Source organism: Mchenga conophoros, linkage group LG3, assembly GCF_057382185.1.
Source record: "Mchenga conophoros isolate Kocher_MC1m ecotype Shallow Benthic linkage group LG3, M_conophoros_male_GT1.1, whole genome shotgun sequence".
NCBI lineage: Eukaryota > Metazoa > Chordata > Actinopteri > Cichliformes > Cichlidae > Mchenga > Mchenga conophoros.
In genome coordinates, this window is record NC_140528.1 from 58,862,472 (window position 1) to 58,884,477 (window position 22,006).

A 22,006-nucleotide genomic window follows, 5' to 3' on the forward strand; every position below is an offset into this window, starting at 1 on the left:
CGATACCAAAAATTTGTACTATCGGTCCATTTTTACTTTTTCTGTGTAGGTGACGGTGGGATTTTACGTAAGTTTACCATAAAATGTTGCTCTGAGTAAAAAGCCCATCAGCCAAACTGCTGAATCAGTGGCTGAACGCTTCCACTACAGTTTGAAATGAGGACATTTTACGGCTCCTGATCTCACATTCATTTTCGGTGATTTTATCTCCTCTTCTTGCAGCCCGGTGAAGCAGGTGAAGAGTCATCAGACAGCGATGGAGAACAAGAAGAGACGTCACACAAGCTGATCCGCAAAGTTTCGACCTCGGGACAGATAAGGGCCAAGGTAGGAGGAAATGGTGTATGTGTGTGTAGGTGGGATTATAGCAGGTAGAAGAGCTTGTTTTTGACACAGAAAGAAATGAGGTAATATTAGTGAATCTGTATCATAGATGATGGATTCAGCTGCTTTTTTTTTAACCTTTCTCGACACGTTGCAGTGCTTTTAAGAGCTTTTCTGAACTTTATCCATTCTCGACCTGACTCCTCTGAGGTAAAAAGCATCATTAGCGAACCAGAGTGCGGTAATATTTTTGGATTCAGGCAGGCGCTCTTCAGTTAGAGAACATTCATGGAAAAATCATGGAATTTCCGATCAGGGCCATGTTGATAACCCTGATTAAACATTTGAGCTGCTTACTTATTGAAGAACCTGCACAAAGTTTAGACTTATCACTGAAATGTGGGCATGTGCATGTGGGTCTGAAGGACCCTTGCCTTTCTCGGAGGCCTCGCATATGATAATCAAATGTATGTGAAGGGACGTTAACCGCTACCTTGCATCTTTAGCAGCCTTTTCTCTGTGTGACTGTCTCTGTCGCAACTTTATCAACCGTTAAATCAGACCTCTCATCCGACCTCTCCTCTGAGGTCAGCTAACTTCCTTCTAACGCCTGGTCTGTTTCCTGCCTGCGTCATTTTCCTCTCTTACCGCCACTGTGCTCATGAGCAGTGTTCAAATCAATGACAGCAGTAAGAGCTCCCTTTCTTACTGGACTTCTGGTAGATGTTATTGGCCTCTGGACTCACTCTTACAGTAAGATATTGATGGCTTGATAGTATCCTGTTACTGGCATTTAAACACATACACAGAAGTGTGTGTCGTTAGTTATTGATGAGCTAATAGCAATAAAGAGAAATGCATCATTATCAACAGAGTGATTAATGTGCAAATTATTATTCTGTATGAGTGTGTGCGTGCGTGCGTGTGTGTGTAAATCATTATCCATTACCTGTATTGACCCGCAGCTGTAAAACACACTCAGATCAATAGAAGACACAGGATACCTGCTATCCCTGTCGTCATGGGAATGGCATCCCATAATGCCTCATTTGTTTCTGTTGCAGACAATAGGATTGGATAACAGTCTAGTATTGATTGGCTGATCTCACTCGACACTTATATACACTAACATATGTGTGTGTGTGTGTTTTGTTTAGCGTTATCAGCAAGACTAGAACGTAGATAACCAAAATAAAAATGATAAGTAGTGTTTTGAAAAAAAAAATTAAAACTTATTTGGAAAAGAACTGAGCTAAAAAATAAAGAGGTATAATAGAGGAATAGTCCTGTCTCTGACATATGCCCTCCATACAATAATAATTAAAAAGATTAAAACTAACATTAAAATTAATAAAAACTCAAATGAAAATATACTGAAATAAAAGCAAAAAAGTCTGTTAATCTGCAAAATATTTTCCTGTTTTTTCACATGCATCATCCAGTTTAGATGATTGGATTAAAAAAAAAATTAAACAATTGAAAGTACAAGGTACGGTTAAATCATACCGAAGGGTATATAACCTATAAAACACAAGACAAAAGCTTAAAAGCAATGAAAAAAAGAAAATTAAATTACTTGTGTCATTTACGTATACATATTTTTTTTTTTTTTAGAGAAAACGAACTAAGAATTATTCCAAAATACTTGAATTACTTCTCACCAGAGCATCCATTCTTAAGTCATAAACCTATCTGCATACATATTCTATACTAGCAAAAACCTGCAGCACATTTTAAAAATTTTCATTTTCAGTGGTAAGTCAAACAAAAGTTTTTTGTGAACGTTACGTTACATATTTGGATGCCGCGCACGGAATGTGGCACATGAAACAAATGCATACAGACAAATTTAAACAATTGATATCTGTAATAAATTTAGGGAAAAAAACATAGATGTTAAAAACTGCCGTATACGTGATTGGTATATGCTAGCTAAGGAGGAACGAGGGTACATACAGACATATATATGTTTATATAGACATATAGTGAGAAAAATTTGCAGTTTATTACATAAATAAACTTATGAAAAACATTTTTCATTTATTTCCTGAAAGACACAACCAAAGGTTACTAGGGAAAAATATGTATTCCCTGACCAGGTGGTGAGTGGTTACAGGCTGCTGGCTAGGTGAAAATTGCCAACGTCACCAATGGAAAGCGCAGGGTTGCGCGTAAACACTCAGCAACTTCATTTACTCTTGAAGCGTAAATGTGGAGTGTGCGAGGTTAACTCGGCGTTTTCCATGTAAAGTACAGGAGACCACACCAATCATAAGGACATCTTTGCTGCAGCAATGTCTTTTTGACCGATTCAATTCAGTGCCAGCCAGCAAGCACTTGCCAACCGATGGGGGCAGTGCACATTTTTCCTCCAATGATATGTGCTTGCCAGCAGGTTGCTGACCAGTCTCTCCAGCCTGGTATGACAGAATCCTAAAACGTCACATTTAATTGCTGTGATATTGAAAGTAACAGCTAAAATGTGCCCAAAATGTGGCTTTAAAGATGTGTAGATCGTTTCTCATTGGATGAAACAAAAATTGCTGCTGGTTCGGTTGCTGGTTGTTTGTGTGCAAGTGTGAGATGATTAGAGTTTGTGTAACTAGAGTCACATGACTTGCTGTAGATTAAGCTAGTCATCGACTTCAGGATTATGCTTCAGTGACAACAATAGGTTGAGAGGATTAATGAGCTTGTGTGTCCCTTCATTTCTCTGAGTGCATGCAGGCGTGTGTTGGGTGATTTTGGCTGAGTTTGTTATTTGCCAAAATGTCTCTTTCTTCCTCTATTTTTTATGGCTTTTGCGTGTGTTATAGCTGAACGCCATCACTACATCAGTGCTTCCTTGTCTGCTTCATTTGACTTGCTTCAGTTTGTCCCCTGCCTATTACCTGCCTTGTTAGAGCTGCGGTCTGTCGGCACACTTGTTAAGGAGGTGCTAATTCTCATCAACTGTGACATGACTTCCTGACACCATTAGGTTAATTCAGTTCCTCGGCGGTGATTCGCTAAATAATCATACAGATGTTGTGGTAGCTCTCAGAAACAAAGGGCGGGTCATTTCCATTTCACTGTGGAGACTGTGGTGTTAATTAAATATGTTTGGGTTTAAAGACCAGCTTTAGATGCACTGTACGATCAGCAGGGGATATGCTGGTAGTTAACTCATGAGATTTTCAAGCTAAACCTACATATTCAAGGCTCCACACAGGCCTTTGGCGGTTAACTTTGCCTAGTTAGCTGTGCATTTTCATACTATTTCTGATCGTTTAACAGTGTTATGTGTGAAATAATAATAGCACAGTTAACAAAACAAGTAAAAAAAATACATTTCCTGTGGCTCCGGGTAAAACTTCCTTGGTGGGTGCCAAATATATATACATTTATGTAGGTCAAACCTTGATATTTATGACTCTGCATGGCAATGACTTATGTTATAGTAGACCTGCAGACGAGCTCAAAAAGTGAACATAAATTAGGTAAATGTTCATTAGATTGTCCCTCTATGTTCATTAGTTAGAGTAAAATTAGAAGTCCTTGTTGTGTGTTTCTCTTCTAACAAAGTTGTTTCCTTTGTGCTCTTTATGGTGACTTGAAAGACCAATGATAACTAAGGGGACCCAAGTCCCCTCAGCCTGTTGCAGCTACATGACGCAAAAGTTTGTTTTAGTTGGGTACAGCGGTTAAAAGGTTCATGAACATAGTGACCTGAAATCTGGCCCATGTTCGTGAAGTCAGAATCAACTTTTATTGACTTCATGTTCACAGGTCAAGATCAGTGCAGCGTCTGGAAAAAATAAACACATAAAATTAGCTAACTTGACAAATTAAAATTAGACCTGTCACAATACCAGATATTTAGGGCTTCCTAGTTCTTAAGTATGTAAGGATAGCCTAAAATACTTGTACCTGTATGCTACCCACCTGATTTCAAGAATTACTGGTGTATCGGCATTTAAAGTAGCAAACAAATTCTTGGAATTTTGATATTGAATGGTACCGCAAGTATTGTTTTTGGTGATATGCTAATCATGACATAATGTGAAACAAAGACATTTTATATCCAAAGGTTGAAGTCTCCACAGATGGTGAAATGCAACTTGACTAGTTGACAAGGCGGTAATTCTGCTGTTTGTGAATTGACTTCAGTTTTTGTCTTGGACTGGCTTGTTTATGCAGGCTTTTCAGAAACTAAACCCAATGCTCTCTGAAAAAAGACAAACCCTTTTGTATGTGTGCGGGTTTTTTCTTTTCTTTCGGTGTTAAAGTTGTAGCCTGGGCGCAAAGATGGGTGTACTTCATAAACCACAATTTGAGCGGTTGTTATATCTCATGTCCTGTTCTCCATTTCCTGTGTTTCTCAGCCTTTAGTTCTCATGTCTGATATTGTTATCATTATTGGTAAATGGTACATTCATATCAGTATAATGACATGCTCAAATACCCTTCAAACAAAACCAAAATCTTCAACCTCTAAATAGCTTGTTTCCCTCGTTTCTACGGTGCTTAATATCCACCAGCAACAGATAAAAGCCAGCTGTTGGGACGTGAAGTTTCAGCAGAGCTGTGACAGCATTTCTGTTCACACAGCTCTTTAGAGTAAAGATGACGGTTTCTAAATTTAGTGAGGTTTAATTTATCTAACCAACTACCTGACTAAAATAGAAACAGACTCTGAAGAAACTCTGAACTGTATTTAGAACTGATTACTACGACGGTTAGGGCCAATACAAGCTGCCAGGGTCATACTGTTTGACTCTGCTCTTTATTTCTCCATAATTTTGCTTCTGTATTTAGTAAATATAAAGTGGAAGTCTATTAACTTTTTGTGTCAGATAGACAATTCAGTGAACATACTGCAGCTTCACATATTTCAGCCAGTAAGTAGCATAAATTAGAACCACATAAACGATGCGTCACTAAGGATTAGGGCTGAACGATTATGGAAAATAATCTAATTGCGATTTTTTGCCCCAATATTGCGATTGCGATGCGATATGCGATTATTTTTTAAGGTCTTTGTCTTCTGTATTATTAAACAAAGACAAGCAATACATCATATAGCATGGCCAATACTATATTACATTAATTTTAAACTGTTCTTTCCTGGAAGACAGACCTCTGTTATGATGACATGAGGTGATGCATGAATTGATGACTGACATTTTTATTTAACTTCTTCAATCACAACAGTATATTTGAACATACACAATAGTTTATTTTTAGCTTACAAACATCTGAGCATAAAGTGCTGACAAGGAACCCTGGTGTAAACATTAAAATGAAAGTCAGTACAATGTGCAGATTGCAGAAATATACATAAAAAAAATCAGTGGCTTTACCACACTCAGTTTTTCGACATCTGTGAACTACTAGACAGTCATTCAATTAAAAAATAATATTAAATAAATAAAACTAATAAATAAAAAATACACACATCTTACTGATCTCTGCAGTCAGTAACATTACACATAAAGTGCAAACATAATAGCAATTGTATAAACACACACACAAACACGCCTTTAAAGTTTAAAGGCGTGAAATTGGACGGTCTAGCCTTCTGATTAGCGTCACCGCTGTCTCGGTGGAGTTTAATAAACTCGGCCGTCTGCTTCTTGCTATCTAAAATATAACCAGACACTGGTGTAAATTCTCGACTGTCTCATACTTCTGTTTAATAAGTTTTCTGTTTGACGTTTAGTCAGCTGTGTGAAAACCAAGGAGGAACCCACCCGGGGGATTAATAAAGTTTTCTTTTATCTAATCTAATAACTTTAATCTCAGCCAAACCGATTTACTCACGAACAAACAAAACACTGAAAAAAGCCCAACAATAACATTTTTAGGTTGTCTAAGTGACTTATATATTACGTTTAACCCGAGCAGCGAAACTCCGCGGTGATCTGAAAATGATGTGCCGGGAGTTGTGCCGTTCTCGGCCGCATCAGTAACCCTCGAGCTCCCGGCTAGCTGTCGAGCTGGTGGGTAGCAGACGCCTCTGAAAACGTCGAAGCACTTTTGCAAAAATGGGATATCTTGATAAACCGAGCAGATATTTGATGTTTACACAACTACTTTCTCGCCTGAAAATATGTTAAAAGTTTATTTTGTGACCCAGAAAGATTAGTATGAGTAATTTTAAAACTTAGTAGCGGCCGCCATTGCTGGAAACTGGAGTTTGGCTGGGCCGCGCTATGAATTCTGGGATATGGTAGTAATTTGGACAGCCTTCGGCGCGTCGCTGTGACGTAATCGGTCTACAAATGCGGCCTCAGGAGGATGCAGCCCATGAATTTGGACATGTCCAGAGTATAATCGCAGCCTTTGCGGTTAGAAAATTGCACTTGATCATGTCGCGATATTATCGCAAATGCGATATATCGTTCAGCCCTACTAAGGATACGGTAACAGTTCAGTATAGGTCATCAATACTGCATCTGATAATGAAAAAAGACACATTTTTAACGTGCTTCATGTAGTAATTTATCTATTTCAAGGCAAATAATTACCATCAATTAACATCTTAAAAGCTTTTTTCAGTCTAAATTGCTGACATTTAGACCCTGTGCTATATGAGTATACGATGACTGCAGGAACTGTTTGCATTTTATTTCAGCTGCAGTACACTGTGCATGCAGGCATTTCTGCAACCTTATCTCAATAAGACATCTTCACTTCTCTCCACAGAGGGCAGCTATTTGTTGAGCATTGTTGATTATCTTGGGAAGCTGTTGAAACAGTGGTTACATGTTTATCGGCCTAGCTGCAGGCTGATGGCTCACTTGAGATCTTGAAAAGACTAAATCAACGTTAGTTGCTAAGGATTGTTCAGCGTGTTGTGTCTTAAAAAATGTGGCATTTTTGCTTAAAAAAGTGAAACAAAAAGAAAGGAGAAGCTATGCAAGAGAATTCATCTATCCACTTTCATTTTGTTAGCGTTTGCGGTGTTCCAGCATTGTGACATCTACATGGTTAGGGCTATTTCACCACTTGCTTCTTTGGCATGCTCTTGACAGCATGTGACAGCAATTTTTTTTCGCTTTCATTTGAATGGAGATATTTTTCAAAATGAAAGTATAAAAACCCTAAAAAACAGTTCAATAGTTGATTGGTAGATTGGACTGTGAAACTGAGGGCACTGCACTTTTGATTGACGACTTGTTAGCCACCTAACATATCCTGGATAATCCTCCTTTCTGGCTCTAATAATTATGTGAACTTAATTTTATTCAATTTTATCTGAAACGGCCAATTGAGCACATGAAGTCATCGGAAAATTTTTTACAGAGGTCAAGAATTATAGCCAGTTCTTGAAGCCGGGGGTGAGAACACCAGGGCCTCCACCTTTGATGGCCACCTGATGCACTAAGCACCGAAGCATCTCCACATCAAAAGGTTTCAGTTGAGGTGCCTCTTAGGTGAGGTATTCCTACTGGGAGACCGAAGACTCGCTGGATAGTCTCTCGACTGTCTTGTGAACGCCTCGTTGTCGCCCCAGATTAGCCGGAGGAGGTGGCAGGGTTGAGCTTTTTTTTCAGACTGCTGTCCCTGCGACCTAAACCTGGATAAGCGGCAGAAAATGGATGAACATGACAATATTATTCAAAGAAATTTAAGTTACAAGTACTTTCATGATAGCTTTTTATACCTGGAAGGCATGCCCATCTTTTCTACGCACTATGGTGTGACAACCTTGACAGATGTGCCTGTCTTTGAGAGGCAATGGGAAAAAGTCAGATACAGAAAAGCTTGCTAGCTAACTAACTTGTTTCTTTCCCCCCAACCTTTCTTTGTCTGGCCTCCCTTTACTCAAAACCTGGCACTATTAAGATGTTATGCTAGTGAGTAGAGCCACAAACTGTTTACCACCACAGATTTACTTTGATTTGCCTGTTTCCACTGCACAATGGATTTCTGGTTTTCTAATTCACCACAGGATGGTCAGGCAGCAGCATCTTTGGAACAGGGAGCAGTTCTCTTGAGGGAAATTATCATCTGATGTTAAATTGTGAGAAACAAAAACTGCTGGATGTGGTGGCTTTTAAGTTTTGCGCTGTCAGCTGTCTTTTTGTCACATGTTGTTGCAAAAGTTCTGTTTGTAACTCAATGTGTCTGCGTTCTGCGAGCGATCTCTGATTTTCTTACTTTCTTTTTGTCTTTCCTTCTTTTTTTGTCCTTGTCTACCTCCAGGCTCAATTACGTAAGGTTTCGCACTCTTTCTTTACTCTCCTCTTTTTATTTTCCCAATCCTATTCTCCTCCACCTCCTCTTCTTCCTCCTCCTCTTTGCAGTACTCACATTTACTGTGTGGAGGATAAAGGAGACACAGGAAGAGAATGAAGCAGAAGGGCTTCTGTGAATTGTGTGTTTGTGTGTATGTAGCACTACCACTTACGTTTTGAGTAGGCCGCCAACTGTTATGTTATGTTATGAAAGTAGACAAAGACACACACACTCATAAACGTGCAAAGAAAAGGCCAGTCCCGTCATTAGGTTTTCACCTTCGTCTCCTCTCTACCTTCCTCTTCTTTCTCATTTGTCTGTTCCCTATTCTTTTGTAATTTCTTGCTGTGACTTCCCCTCCTTTGGAGTGATCACGTCACATTCTGTCCCTTTCCTAACATCCAAATATTTTCTAGAATTTCTAAAATTGGTAACTTCTTAACCAAAACCCTTTCCTTCTAAAATAGCAGCAGTGCCACTTCAGATTATGTAACCAGTCGTATTTCTGGCTTTTAGAGTGGTGATTAACAGGTAACACTTCTTCTTTTTCCCCCCCCTCGCTCCTATTCCTGTGGATTTCCTGCACGATGCTTTGCTGGAATCAAACCCACTATATTTGTTCTTTTTTATCTGCATCTCGCTCCCAGTGCAGAAATCTGTGTGGGTGTTCACTGCAATGGAGATGAGGACAAGTTATAGATGTGTGCGGATGGATAGAGAGGGGGGGGTGACAGACATGGCTTTAGGAGAGTGCACGAGCGTGTGGGACGGCCGGTGTTGTGTGTCTGTGTGCTGTGCTTTGATTTGTGCCCTCGGCTTGATGCGATACAGATGCAGAAGTGTTCGGTTCAACACGGGAGAGGGAGAGATGGAAAAAGACGGGGAGAGGAGAGAGAGATGAAGATGGACAAAGGGGAGAGAATTAGCAAGTGTAAGAGGGAGAGAGGTGGAGGCAGAGTGGAAACACATCCAGAGTCGGTTATATAAGAAATCCACACAGCGAACAGCAGGCTCTAATATCCATATTTACCGTTACAACAGGTTGGCAGGACTGGTGAGGAGGCGGCTTGACTATTTAAAATGTGTTATTCAGTCACTGGTACAAAGATTGCTCAAAACACATTGTTTGTATCCTTAAGGCTTAAAAAAACACGTGGTCGTTGCTAGGGCTGTGCGATATGACCAAACTCTCATATCCCGATATAAGAAATCTATCGTCCCGATATCGATATAAATCACAAAAATGTAACATTTTCTGTAAATTCTGTGAATCTCTGGCAGCTCGACTTGCGTGAAGTGTTTCCAGCTGCGCGTCATGTACCTGGAGTTGAGTGTTTTAACCGATGCATGAAACTATACATTTTTAGACATAAGTTGTAAAGGCCGCCGTTTTCTTTGTATTTATTACACGGCGTGCTGCGGGGAAAAGCCTGTTCTAACGTTTGAGTCTAAGGTTTATTTTCTAGCACCTGGCGGCTCTTTTTTGCTTCTCATCCGTAAATAATCTGCTCTTTCACGAGATTCAGTTTATTTTGAAAAGTCTCAACAGGATCTTGAGCTTTATTGTGAAAGGTTTATGTGGAACATAAACAAGCGGACACGCGATGGTGTTACCGTCGTTGTTGCTAACGACAACGCATAAACACAGACACTTGTCCGTTCATAGTGTGGTTATATAAAATATAAGAGAAAGAGAGAACTTTAAGAATTTAATATAGCCACTACAATGACCATCAAAATGATGAAAAAATATTGCCGTAAACAGTTTATTTTGCGACACCACGAAACAAACGATAGCGTAAAATGAAACGATAGACGTTTTTATATCGTCATCCGATATATATCGTTATATTGAACAGCCCTAGTCGTTGCATTATCTACCTCAACATTTAGGACATTTGATCAGCTCGTTTTTGTATATTCAGCTACTTAACCCGGCTTTCGGGTTTTCTTCTCCTCCTTTAAAGCTTTCATGATACACGTTACGTGCTTGTCCCCTGCTAGCTGCCAATTTAAATCCCGATTTAAGTTCTGGAAGGTTTCAGTGAGGTAAAAGACTGAGAAAAAAAAAGGTTCGATTCACTTGGAGAATGCCGTTACTTTTCTCGATGTGTAGATAGCAGGATTGTCTTTAGTTTCCAGAAAGCATCTATACCCCATGAATGTTATTTGTTGAAAGCAGTGACACAGTCCTGAAACAGAGGAATAACTCCTTTTAAACCACTTATTCATTTTATGTAGGATTAGCAAAGCCTATTTACTAGTTGGAAATGTTTCTTGTGCACACAGCCAAGCCAGCTAAAACTGTCTTTTAACTGTAATGAAACATCTAAGCAATGTATTCATTTCTTGGAATAAACACCGAGAAATACAGTCAGATCTGCCTGGGCCTTAATGATGGAGCAATTAGGTAGGTACGTTACATCATTGATCCCACAACAACATTGTTGGATTACAGCAGCAAGATAAAGAACAGAAGGGCCTTATATTGTGAGAGAGTACAGAAGTTTCTATGTAGAACAGTGATAGTGATTGGTTTGGCTCTAGCAAATGTGTGCCTTTTAGCCTGGATTATATATTTGTTGGTTCACATTTGTTTAGGGATTTTTCATATTTGCAGTTGGTTATTTGGTACCAGCTGAAAGCCCTCATAGCCAGAACTTTGTTTGACTTACCAAGATGATAGCCAGCTCAGCACGACTGACTCTTTTTAGGTTTATGTAATCCTGATTACAAAAAGATATTTTAAGTATATTGTACTTACTTCGTATTATAATCCCGTGAACATTAATTAAAGTAAAACCATGATTTATTTATCAACAAACGACAAGTTAAAATTCACACACATTAAGAAAAAACAACAAAAAACTCCAAAATGTCAATCCCAAAAGATTTAACCTACATTTATGCACGAAGAGGTTGATGATAAAAAAGCATGACAAACTTAAAAGGAAGTGGCCTCAGTATGTGCCCAGCTGTAGTAAGAATGTACTAAGGATGCTAAATTTGTAGAAGGAGAAATACAATTTTGTGGAAACTCTATTACTGGGTATTAATATTATTAATGTAACTAAATAAGTTAAGTTATGACTTGATAAAACAATTCAGGTTAAAAATAATTTCACACAAGTAAACCTGAGATTAGTACCTTGACCCTCTTCTTTACCGCCACGCTGGTAAAACGCAACGCTTATCAAAGACAGGAAAGCACAGACTAATTAACTGGTCAGTTGGTGATGGCGAATGAGAGGTCATAACTGCTCTCTAGCCTTGTGTGACTGAGACCGGGACTCAACAAGTACACCCAAATCAAAGAATGTGCTGTAGTAGGTCTATAACTACTATATTTTGTGCCCAGTCATGGCCTACTGACGTTTTACAAACACACGACCACTAACCACGCAATGTTAACTTGTTTGCCATTTTAGATGTATGACCATTATTGTGACCCCAATCATATAGACCTAGAGACTGGTCTGCAACCATCTGGCAACCACCAGTTGTGAGGGGGAAAAACAGTATCTTCTGCTACAAAGTGACTGCTAAAGTTCAAGTCAGGCAGATCTACATACCGGTCAGTGACACCCTGCAAACCACCCATCACTAGAGAAAAAAATCCATTCCCCAAACAGTTGGCAAAAAAACTCCTTGCGATTTCTTTGGTTGCCAACATATTGCTCTGATCGTACTTTCAATGGAATCAAAGGGCTTTATTACAAACTCTCAGCTATCCAGGGATTACACTTTGTTTTTTACAGTACCTATCCAATATGGCGAACAACTTTGAATAATGTGCGCTTGACGTCACGTGAGAAACCTCAGTAGTGCCACAGTGACATTTCCTTTACTGTAAAGCTTTGTGAACTAGGGCAGATAAATCGACGTTTCTGCACATGATAAGAGTTCATGTGTTTAACTATGTGCGGTTGTTTCTGAGATGTTTGATTCCTCACAATGGGGCAACCGTGGCTCAGGGGGTTGGGAATCGCATCTGTAACCGGAAGGTCGCCGGTTCGATCCCTGGGCTCTCTGTCCTGGTCGTTGTGTCCTTGGGCAAGACACTTTACCCTACTTGCCTACTGGTGTTGGCCAGAGGGGCCGATGGCGCGATATGGCATCCTCGCCTCTGTCAGTCTGCCCCAGGGCAGCTGTGGCTACAACTGTAGCTGCCTCCACCAGTGTATGAATGTGAGAGTGAATGAATAGTGGTATTGTAAAGCGCTTTGGGTGCCTAGAAAAGCGCTATATAAATCCAATCCATTATAATGACTCTGACTAAACATCAGTATCTGTCATCAAATGATGAACAATGCTCTTTCAGCCAGACTCCTGATTCGTTGCCTGTAAGACATTAATTTAGTTTTGAGTTAATAAATGTTAAGCTTCTTTTGACGCTCGCTATCATTATATACATTTGAAAATCAATGAAAAGATTGATGGTTAAAATATTTCTTGGTGGTACTTTTACTGTTCCTGCGTTCAAGTACGAAGCAACGACACACAAAGCAAGTGGTTGTGTATCGCCTTTCAGAGTATTAATGGTGACATTTTAAAAGTAGTTTGAACAGTGAATAAACATTTTTTTCCCCTTAAAAGCTTCTTTCATGATTTGCAGTTTCAGCGTTCAGCAGAGCACTTTAAAATATTACTCCCTGTAATTTATAGGTAATGTATGATAAAGTGGCTAACTCCCAGGATCCACAAAGGGCACCAATGTGTATTATTGATCTGCTCTGATGAAATTACTCTACATAAGCTGTTTATCATACATGCATGAACACACACGCACACAGTCTCAGGGCCTAATTCGGAGTCATTCTGTCTCCTCGACTTCACCGGTGTTGGTTAATTGGAGCCGTCAAACTCAGTTTCTATTGATTTGACCTCATGTCTCCCCGAAACGCCAGGCCGTTCGACAGGGGGACTCTTTACAGTCAAAGAAAGAAGAAAGTGCTAGAAAACTCTGGGCTGCATTTAAAGAAAGCAGGAAATCATTTAAAGAGGTGTGAAGAAACAAGCTTTGTTTGTGGGTTCAGGAGGAAAAGCAAGACTTGTTAAGTCATTTTTGAATAACAGGAAAGTTCACAAATCATATTGTTGTAGCGAAACTCTACGAGGTGTGATATTTCTGATTTATCATGATGAAGAACATTCAAATTATTCTTTTTGTGAACTTAGCTAAAATAAGATCACATACTACAGAAATGAGTGAAATCTACTGAGGGAAACAGCCTTGAAGCCCCCCCCTCCCCCTGTTATAAGAACGTAACTTCCTTCTTATTGCTGCCTTTACTTCCGATCTTTTATTTATGTCCTCTTTTCACCGCATGTCTTTTGCGGTCATTCATTGAGTCTTTCATTGCTCTTCATTTATCCTACATTGATCTCTAAATGCTCCCCTCTTTCTCTTCTCCGACCTGTCCTTCATCATCCCGCTATTCCTTCCTTTCTTTTCATCCGCTCGTCCTTCATCTGTTTTGTGAAACCCCTCATAGTTTTTCAAGCTTCTTTTCAATCGTTTAAGTTCAGGTCCTGCTCACGTTCAGAGTAGTGGCTATCTGGCAGTCCAGAATATACAACATACGTGTTCGTGTTTTGTAGCTGAGAATTACCGGTCATTGTAATGTGACTTTTTTTGTATCATTTGTGATTGAACTGGTGAAAGATGCCTTTGAAAAACATTAAAATACTGCAGAGGAATCTGAGTCAGCTCATGTCAGGTCTGTGTGTAGTACACTTGTAAATTCCGTGCTTGGTCCAGGCTGGATAGATTGGGTCTAGTCTGGATTCATCAAACAACCCTACAAACAGAATTTGGTTGAGTCAGTGTAACAGGGGTGTCAATCATAAGGACCAGAGACCACAATCGGCCCAGGAAGAGACTCCAGTAGACTCCTGTCCCAATAGACAGCTTTGGAAAATGGGAAGGAGGGCATGCATTTTGGACCTTTACCTGTGTTTTCACAAGTTTTACAGTTTCTCCTGCTGATAAAGACTTCCCTCACATCCATTCATACAACACTAAAGTAACTAAATAGACACTGCCTGACAATAGATAAAGAGTTAAATGTCAGAAAAGTCCCTATTTTTTTTACTATCCATTGTAGACATTTTCTGCGACTTAACCAAACATGCCTAGTAATATAGTAACATAGTAAGTAAGCCACATTCATTTTGATTAGCTAGCATTGTGGCAACATGTCCATTGGTCACAAGAATCGCTACTCCTACTGAATTAACTTAAACTTAAACAAGCTGATCATGGGAAAGGTCTTAACCCAAACTGTGCTAAAGGTTTTAAAGGAAGAATCCCTTGGATTTAGATGAACTGCAAACTGGATGAGTAACATCACTGATGTTTGGTTATATTGGTCTGTAAGGTCTTAATGCATGCTCAATCATCCAGGTAAGTAAATCCCAAAAGTTGATTCTGTTGATCTGGACGTAGCGTTTTCAGTGGGAGAAACGTTTCGTCACTCATCCAAGTGACTTCTTCAGTCTCAGCTGACTGCAGGTTTCCCCAGACTTATTGTACATTTTCACAATAACTGAACCTAGCCCACTTAATGAACAATGGGCTGGGAGGCCTCTCTATGGTAAATGGCCTGGACTTTGAACAGTGGTTGTTGATCAATGGTCACAACAGTTTGCAAATTAGTGGTCAAGAAACTGCTCTCACAGCCCATTGTTCATTCAGTGGGCTGGTTTCAGTCACTATGCAAATGTACTGTTTATAAGATTGGGGAAACCTGCAGTCAGCAATGAAGAGAATGAAGAAGTCACTTGAATGAGTGACGAAACGTTTCTCCCACTGAAAACGCTACGTCCAGATGAACAGAATCAACAGAATCAACTTTTTGGGATTGGTCCGTAACAGTATCACAATGTGACTAGCTGGGGATTCTACAGAGTTAGCAAATGCTGCGTGAATGGAACAATTACATACTGTAGTAAGTTTGCAAGCCGTGCATTCTCGGATGGTTGCATTCAGAACTGGGAGGGTAAACAGCTTTTAATGTCTGACCTGAGTGTGTGACATTTTCATTCTAGGCGATGCAGAGGCGTTAATGTCTGGGTAGAAACAATGGCAGGCTTTTGAGAGCCCTTATTCCTTCTGTTGTTGAGCTAACTTGACAGGTAAAGCTAATTTTCTTCTTCTCTCAGAGCTCTAAAGGTCTAAAGAGTCCTTTGAATGTAGATTATGTAGTGTGGCTGAAGCAATGTGAAAGCAGTTGAGATTGTTTTGATTCAGCAGAAATCTATATCTATCAATCTATTGCGCCTGAGTAAAGCGCGCATTAGAAAAAAAAAACACTGTTGAGCTTTGATTCTATTTTTATAGTCTTGATATAGCACTACTTGTGGTTATTTTCTTCATGATTACATGTTTATTGTGGTTGCCATCTTTGGCTTCACTCCTGCAGAACGTGCTGTGCACAGAGGTTTCCTCCTCACATCTCTCATGTTTCACTGCAGGTTTTCGTGTCTTTCATTTTTTTTGTTTTATTCACGTTTTAACATCATTGTTTGAGCTTAATGTGTCTGTCAAATGCTCACTTCCCACCCTCACCTCAAAAGCTGCAGCATTTCTCTCACAACAATCCGAGCTGAGCACAAACATCAAAAAAGATTTAGATCAGTCAAACCAGGTTGACTTCAGGTGCATTTCCTCGTCCCGGCATCCCCGTATTGATCTCTCTCCTCACGCTTTCCTTTCTCTTGATTTCATTTCCCCTCCCCTCGTCTCCATTTTGCTCTATCATTCCCTTTCCTATGCATCTACCAAGCCTGAACCGTCATCAGTCTTCCGCAGGCAGCAGGCCATTAAAGAAAGTGTGTGTGCTGTGAGACAAAGTTGATGAGTTATCTGCAGCAGCTGTGTCTACCATGTTGACGCTCACTCATGGAAATGTGCTAATGATGAGGAGAGAACAATATCTTGTGTGTGTGCTCATGTGTGCTCTCGGTCATTAGCAGAAGTGTGTGTGTGTGTGCATTTGTGCTATCACTGACAGGCGTTTCAGTCTCGGCAGGTGTGCAGTTGTGTGCTAATGTGCTAACGGTGCGTTATCAATCAGTGAAAGGTGTTGCGTCCATGCGCATTTACCGCTCGTGTTCCTCTGCTCGTTACCGGAGACTGACAGCACAAAGCACGAGTTTCGGCGCGTTTGTCTCGTGCCTCTGAAGCGATATCTCTCTCTGCCAGCAGGAGATGGATAATATACCCTCAACTGGTTCCGTTCGCTGAAGCTGCGCAGTTTGAGTTGAATTTCCTCACAGGTTTCTGATAACATCTGCAAATGTGTCTGTTTTTTTCCCTCGTAGCACCTGCAGGTAAAGGCGCTATGTGCAGCGTTTTCAACATTTTACAACTACATTTACAAAAAAGTGTAAATAAACATGAGATGATTTGCAAGTCATTCGAATGCTATAAAACAGCATATGAGCTGTTGCAGCTGAGAAGTGTCATTTGTCATTTCCTCGTTTTTAAAGCTGAAAAAGGAGCGTTGTGTTGTAGCATCACAGCACTTTTTTGCATTTAAGGACTGCCGAGACCAGTTGTTCAACTTCACAAGTGCTTTGCTATTTTTGCTCGATGGAGGATTTCAGCTGCCCAGGATTGCGTGGTGTCAGTTGACAGCTGTGGACAGCAGCAGGGCCAGCCTAGCACCTGGACTCTCACTACGATGACGCGCTGTTGGAATATGTGCAAAGTCAATAAAAGCAAGTCTTACGGTAGTTCATGGGATAGGCACGGTCTTTATTTTCATGTCCCTGAGCACAACTTTTCCTGACTCTGCTTGCATAAGTATTGATTTGTGTTCATGTGTATGAACAGAAGTAGTTTTTTTTGTTTCGGGTTTTTGTTTTTCCATTTTATCGCTTTGCTGTAAAAAGCCGATTAGGTATTGTTGTCACCCTGCCGCTCGGGCCGACAGCATAGACACCCAAGTTTGCGAACTCGGAAATTAGGCAGTGTACAATTCTGATACACTTCCATAGGTGTGTTTTATCTACTAAAGATCTCAGATGAGTTTGAATCTCGGTCAAGTTTTCTGAAAATCTTGATAACAATAACCTGAGAACAAGGCGACTGAAACTGATACGATAGGTGTATCTACCAGAAGGCTGAGTGGTAGCAGTGGCGGCTGGCAGTATTTTTTGCATAGTGCCGCGAAGAAATCGAGGTGCATGAGGCAGCAAAGCAAGGCCGTTGCATTCAGCCTTGTGACACGGGTCACCTGCTCAACCATCGAGCTAAAAACCCAATATTTTGTAGTTTCAAAAGGCAAAAAACGTCTGCGTTTGGAGTTTGGAGGGGTCATTCATACATCGAGTGATCTCACTGCTCATGCTTCAGGATGAGGTTCAAGTCATACACGTCACAGATTTGTGTCATTTTAAATGTGTTGCTTGGTTAGGTTTCATATATAGAAATCACATGGTTAGATTGGTTAGAAAATGTAATGCTTACCAGGTCTTTTTAAGCTGCCTTGCTATGCTGACACGTCCTCCCTTTCACTGGACAGAATACACGCTTCTGATTAGAATTATACATCTCACTAAAACATGTCACTTACAAATTTGGTAAGTAACATGACATGAAAAAAGTGACCTGGCGATTGGTGTTCATTGCAAATAATTGCTTTCTGCTTTCACTTATATTTTACATGAAAGACTTTTGTATTTTGTATACAAAAGACTGAAGGCTGTGCAACTCTAAAGTGAGGTTGCAGGGTGGTACACTTGCGTTTCAGTGCATGAAAAAGTAAATTGGGACAACGTCCAAATATTGCAGAAACCCTATTAATGCTTGGCTGAAAGGGGAAGTTGGTGCAATGGAAGAGAACTGACAAATAAATGAAGATGCCTGTGAAACTTAAGGCTTAGATACCCGCTGCCGTTTGTGCTCGCCTATATTTTCCTTCGCTGATAGATTTTCCAAGCAGTATGAAGCAGTGTGCTAACTGTAACATTATTTAAATCAACACATGAATAAATCAGAAATCAGCTTTCCATCCTGTTTTCCATGTTATCGTTTCTGTAACCGCTTCTTCTTCTGCACCAGCAGCAGCACTTTATACCCAGATCCTAATATTAATGTAACAGTAAGAGATGGAAGTGCACAGTAATTTGCAGCTTCCGTAGCTATTATTCAGTGAATTTGCTTTAAATTTGGCGTTTAATTTCGTCGGAAACCCGGTAGACTGCTGCAGCCTTGAATGAGAAAAGGCCTGAAAGTTAGAAAATTGGAGCTTTATTAGCTGATTGCATTGTGGGATTGTTGTTGTTTTTTTTGTTTTTTTTATTGTGGTTTAGTTATTTTCAGTTGTTGCTTAATTTCAGTTTTTTTTTATGGCGCTGCAAATGATGTGTGTGCAGCTGTTATTAGAAGCACAATACCCCGTAGAGTAGAAAAAAGTGTTGCGTTAGCCTGGAAAGCTAACTGGAAAGCTAACGGCTTAAAAGAGAAGTAAAGATGTAGCTTCATGTCTCAGGTCTCGTATATTGTATATGGGCTTTGTGCAAGTGTGGGAAAGTTGATTGCAGAAAGAAAAAAACAAAACAATACATTAAAAAAATTGTGCCACTAGTTAGATGCCAGATCGTGCTGTTCAGTGAGTGCAGGCTGTTTCTGTTAAGAGGACGTGGAGGCCAAAGCACTTCCTCTGATGCATACACCTCATCCTATCAGGGTGTTGGCCTTTAAAAGCAGACAGTGTGCATTAGGGCAGTTTTACACTTCTCTCTCTATCTTATTTCCCCGTTTCCCTCTTTCTGTTTGCTTAACTTTTGTGTTTCATTTTTCCTGTTTTGCTTTCACGCCTCAGCGCGCCTCTCGGTTTTATTTAACCCTGCTGCTATCTCTTCATCTTTTTTTTCTTTTTTGTCTCACAGGGGCCAAAAATAGACTCACTCTCTCTCTGGGTTTTTGTCAGCCTCGCTCTCTCTCTTAAAACCCCTTTAACAGGAAGTAAGAGACAGCCACCACATCGTTCACACACACACACACACACACACACACACACACACACACACACACACACACATATATAGTGCTTTTGCAGTACTGCTGTCCTGAGAGATCACATATATTTAGTGATTCCATTTATTCTTTTTGACTCCACCTTGCATTGCAATACTTTGTGTGTGTGTGTGTGTGTGTGTGTGTGTACATGCATGTGTTGAATTGCCTGTGAGCCCATGCACTGTTATCAGCCTTGACTTTAAGTACCACATGAAGAGAAAGAGACTGAGTCAGCAGCACAAAAACACATCTGTTAATGACACTTGAAATAAAGTGTGTGTGTGTGTGTGTGTGTGTGTGTGTGTGAGTGACAAAGAGAAAGGGAGAGCCAGCTCTATTCATCATATTCACTAGTGCATTTCCTACAATTACAGTAATTACAATTATTATTCTTACTAATGCTGCTGCTTACCTGCTGTGTTGCAGTACATATTTCATTATTACAGTGTCGTGATCATTAATTTGTCCTCCTCTGACAGCCTGTCAGCTGCACAAACTAAATGCATGCTCATAAAACTGCTTTTTTTTAGGTTTAAAAAATATTACACTGTCATGGTTTTTAATGTAAAATCCGTCATAGAGCCTAGTACACTAAGCACCCTGGGTATGCAACTCGTTTTTAGTGCTTTATATCATTATTTCCTCATCGGTCTTGAAAGAACAGGCCTCTTCAGCATACTGGTGGACAGTTAGTCCGCTCTTATTCTGAAAGTTCAGTAGCTACAAACCAGGTAGTTATTAACCCTTCTCTATGAAGTAGTTCGGTATGTTTTAACGATGGCGGCAGTGATAGTTGTGTTTTGTGTGAACGCTTGTAGTGAGTGTTGTGTTGCTTTCTCCTTCCATATTTGCCCTTTTGCTCCATCTTTGAAGGTGGACAGTTGAAACAGCTGTGTTTAAAATACCTTTCTCTATTGGTGCAGTCAGATGACACCTAATTATAGGCAATACCTTAAGGTTACACTTTGTGAAGTAGCAAGAAGCAGCTGCAGACAGCATGTGTCACTGAGGTCTTTGTCCATAGACAAAAGGCATCCCAAAAACTAAGAAAACAAACCAGGAATCACCAACTATTATCCATTTAGTTTGTTTTATTGAGACAGTAAGGTGAGGCCCTGTACATACATTTTTATAAACACCCGTATACGTATTTTTATAAATAACGTATACGTATTATTTTATAAAGATTAGGAAGAGTATCGTATATGCAATTTTAAAAATAAAAAACACATATACAGGTATTTTTTACCAATAGTGTGTGTACATATAGGTTCACACGAATACAGTTATGTTTTTTAAAAATACACGTATACGTTACATGTATTTATTTGTCAGGCTCTGTCCAGAGCATGCCAAAGCAACGGTTGGCGATGTATCCATGAAGCCATGAGTATACTTTCTGTGACTGCTGAGGTACGGGTGATGTCATTAGTGATTGTGTGGGATGGCCTTTTTGGAGCAAAAACTGACGTAAATCACAAAATGCACCTGCTGTGTGGCAGCTCGCCTTCCACCGTCTTGTTTGTTGTTTGGATGTTGGTTTGTTGGTTGCACTGCTTTTGTCATCTTTGTCGATGCGTACGACTCGCTGTTTCATTCAGCGGATCCCTCTCGGGAGATTCATAGTTTCTCAGTGTGTGAGGGCTGAAGAGAAGTCGTTTGATGTAAGAAGACGCCTTTTAGTGTGTCACAAACCTGTGTAGGTGTGTGGTTCACTTCCTGCAATGTGTTGCGCAAGAGGGCTCCCCCTGTGGATTATTTAGACGGTGACAGTAATATGTGTAATCCTATGGATCTGAATTACTCAGAAACTTGAGATGTTACTGATAACATGTAAGCATGCGTGGCCAGTTTAGTCTTTTAGCTGTAATTACTATTTGTGTACTATGAATATTCATTTTGAAAGAGTAGAATTACTTAAATGTACAGTGGAACCCCGACTTACGAATACCCCATTTAACAAAAAATTCAAGTTACGAAGGCACTTAACTGCAGTATTTCTGCCCGTGTTATGGCAAAATGCCCGCGTAACGAAATCCGCTGGCTCTGATTGGCTGAGCCCACAATGCCCTCCGAATCATGTGACAACCCCTTTGCTTTCGTACTTGTGCTTCGCTGTTCCACTTGAACGACATATTGTTGTTGCAGTTAGCAATTAGCCTATAGCCTATCGTTCACTCAAAAGGCGCGATGGGTGCTTCGACTTACGAAAGACCCTTGGGAACGAATTAATTTCGTAAGTCGGGGTTCCTCCCCTTTGTGAGTGTGGACGCTTCATCTCTTTGCTCTTGAATGCTTTGCTTCTTATATTGATTTTTATTGATTTTTATGCTGATTTTTTCCCTTTTTTCCGTGTGAGCTTACCTGCGATAACTTCTGGACACTTGTAGATCATTAGGACTAGAGTGTTCTTAACAGAAACAGCAACAT

The 22,006-nt window shown here is 40.0% G+C and overlaps 1 protein-coding gene across 3 annotated transcripts in view; it reads left to right on the forward strand.

Annotated features, from left to right (window-relative positions):
* The window catches only part of LOC146579753 (diacylglycerol kinase delta), a 99,352-nt gene that overhangs the window by 3,176 nt on the left and 74,170 nt on the right, over positions 1-22,006 (forward strand). For all 3 annotated transcript variants that reach the window (XM_085264636.1, XM_085264644.1, XM_085264651.1), the window contains exon 3: positions 223-327. In XM_085264636.1, coding sequence (XP_085120762.1) covers positions 223-327 — 105 coding nt within the window. The remainder of the gene's footprint in view (positions 1-222; positions 328-22,006) is intronic.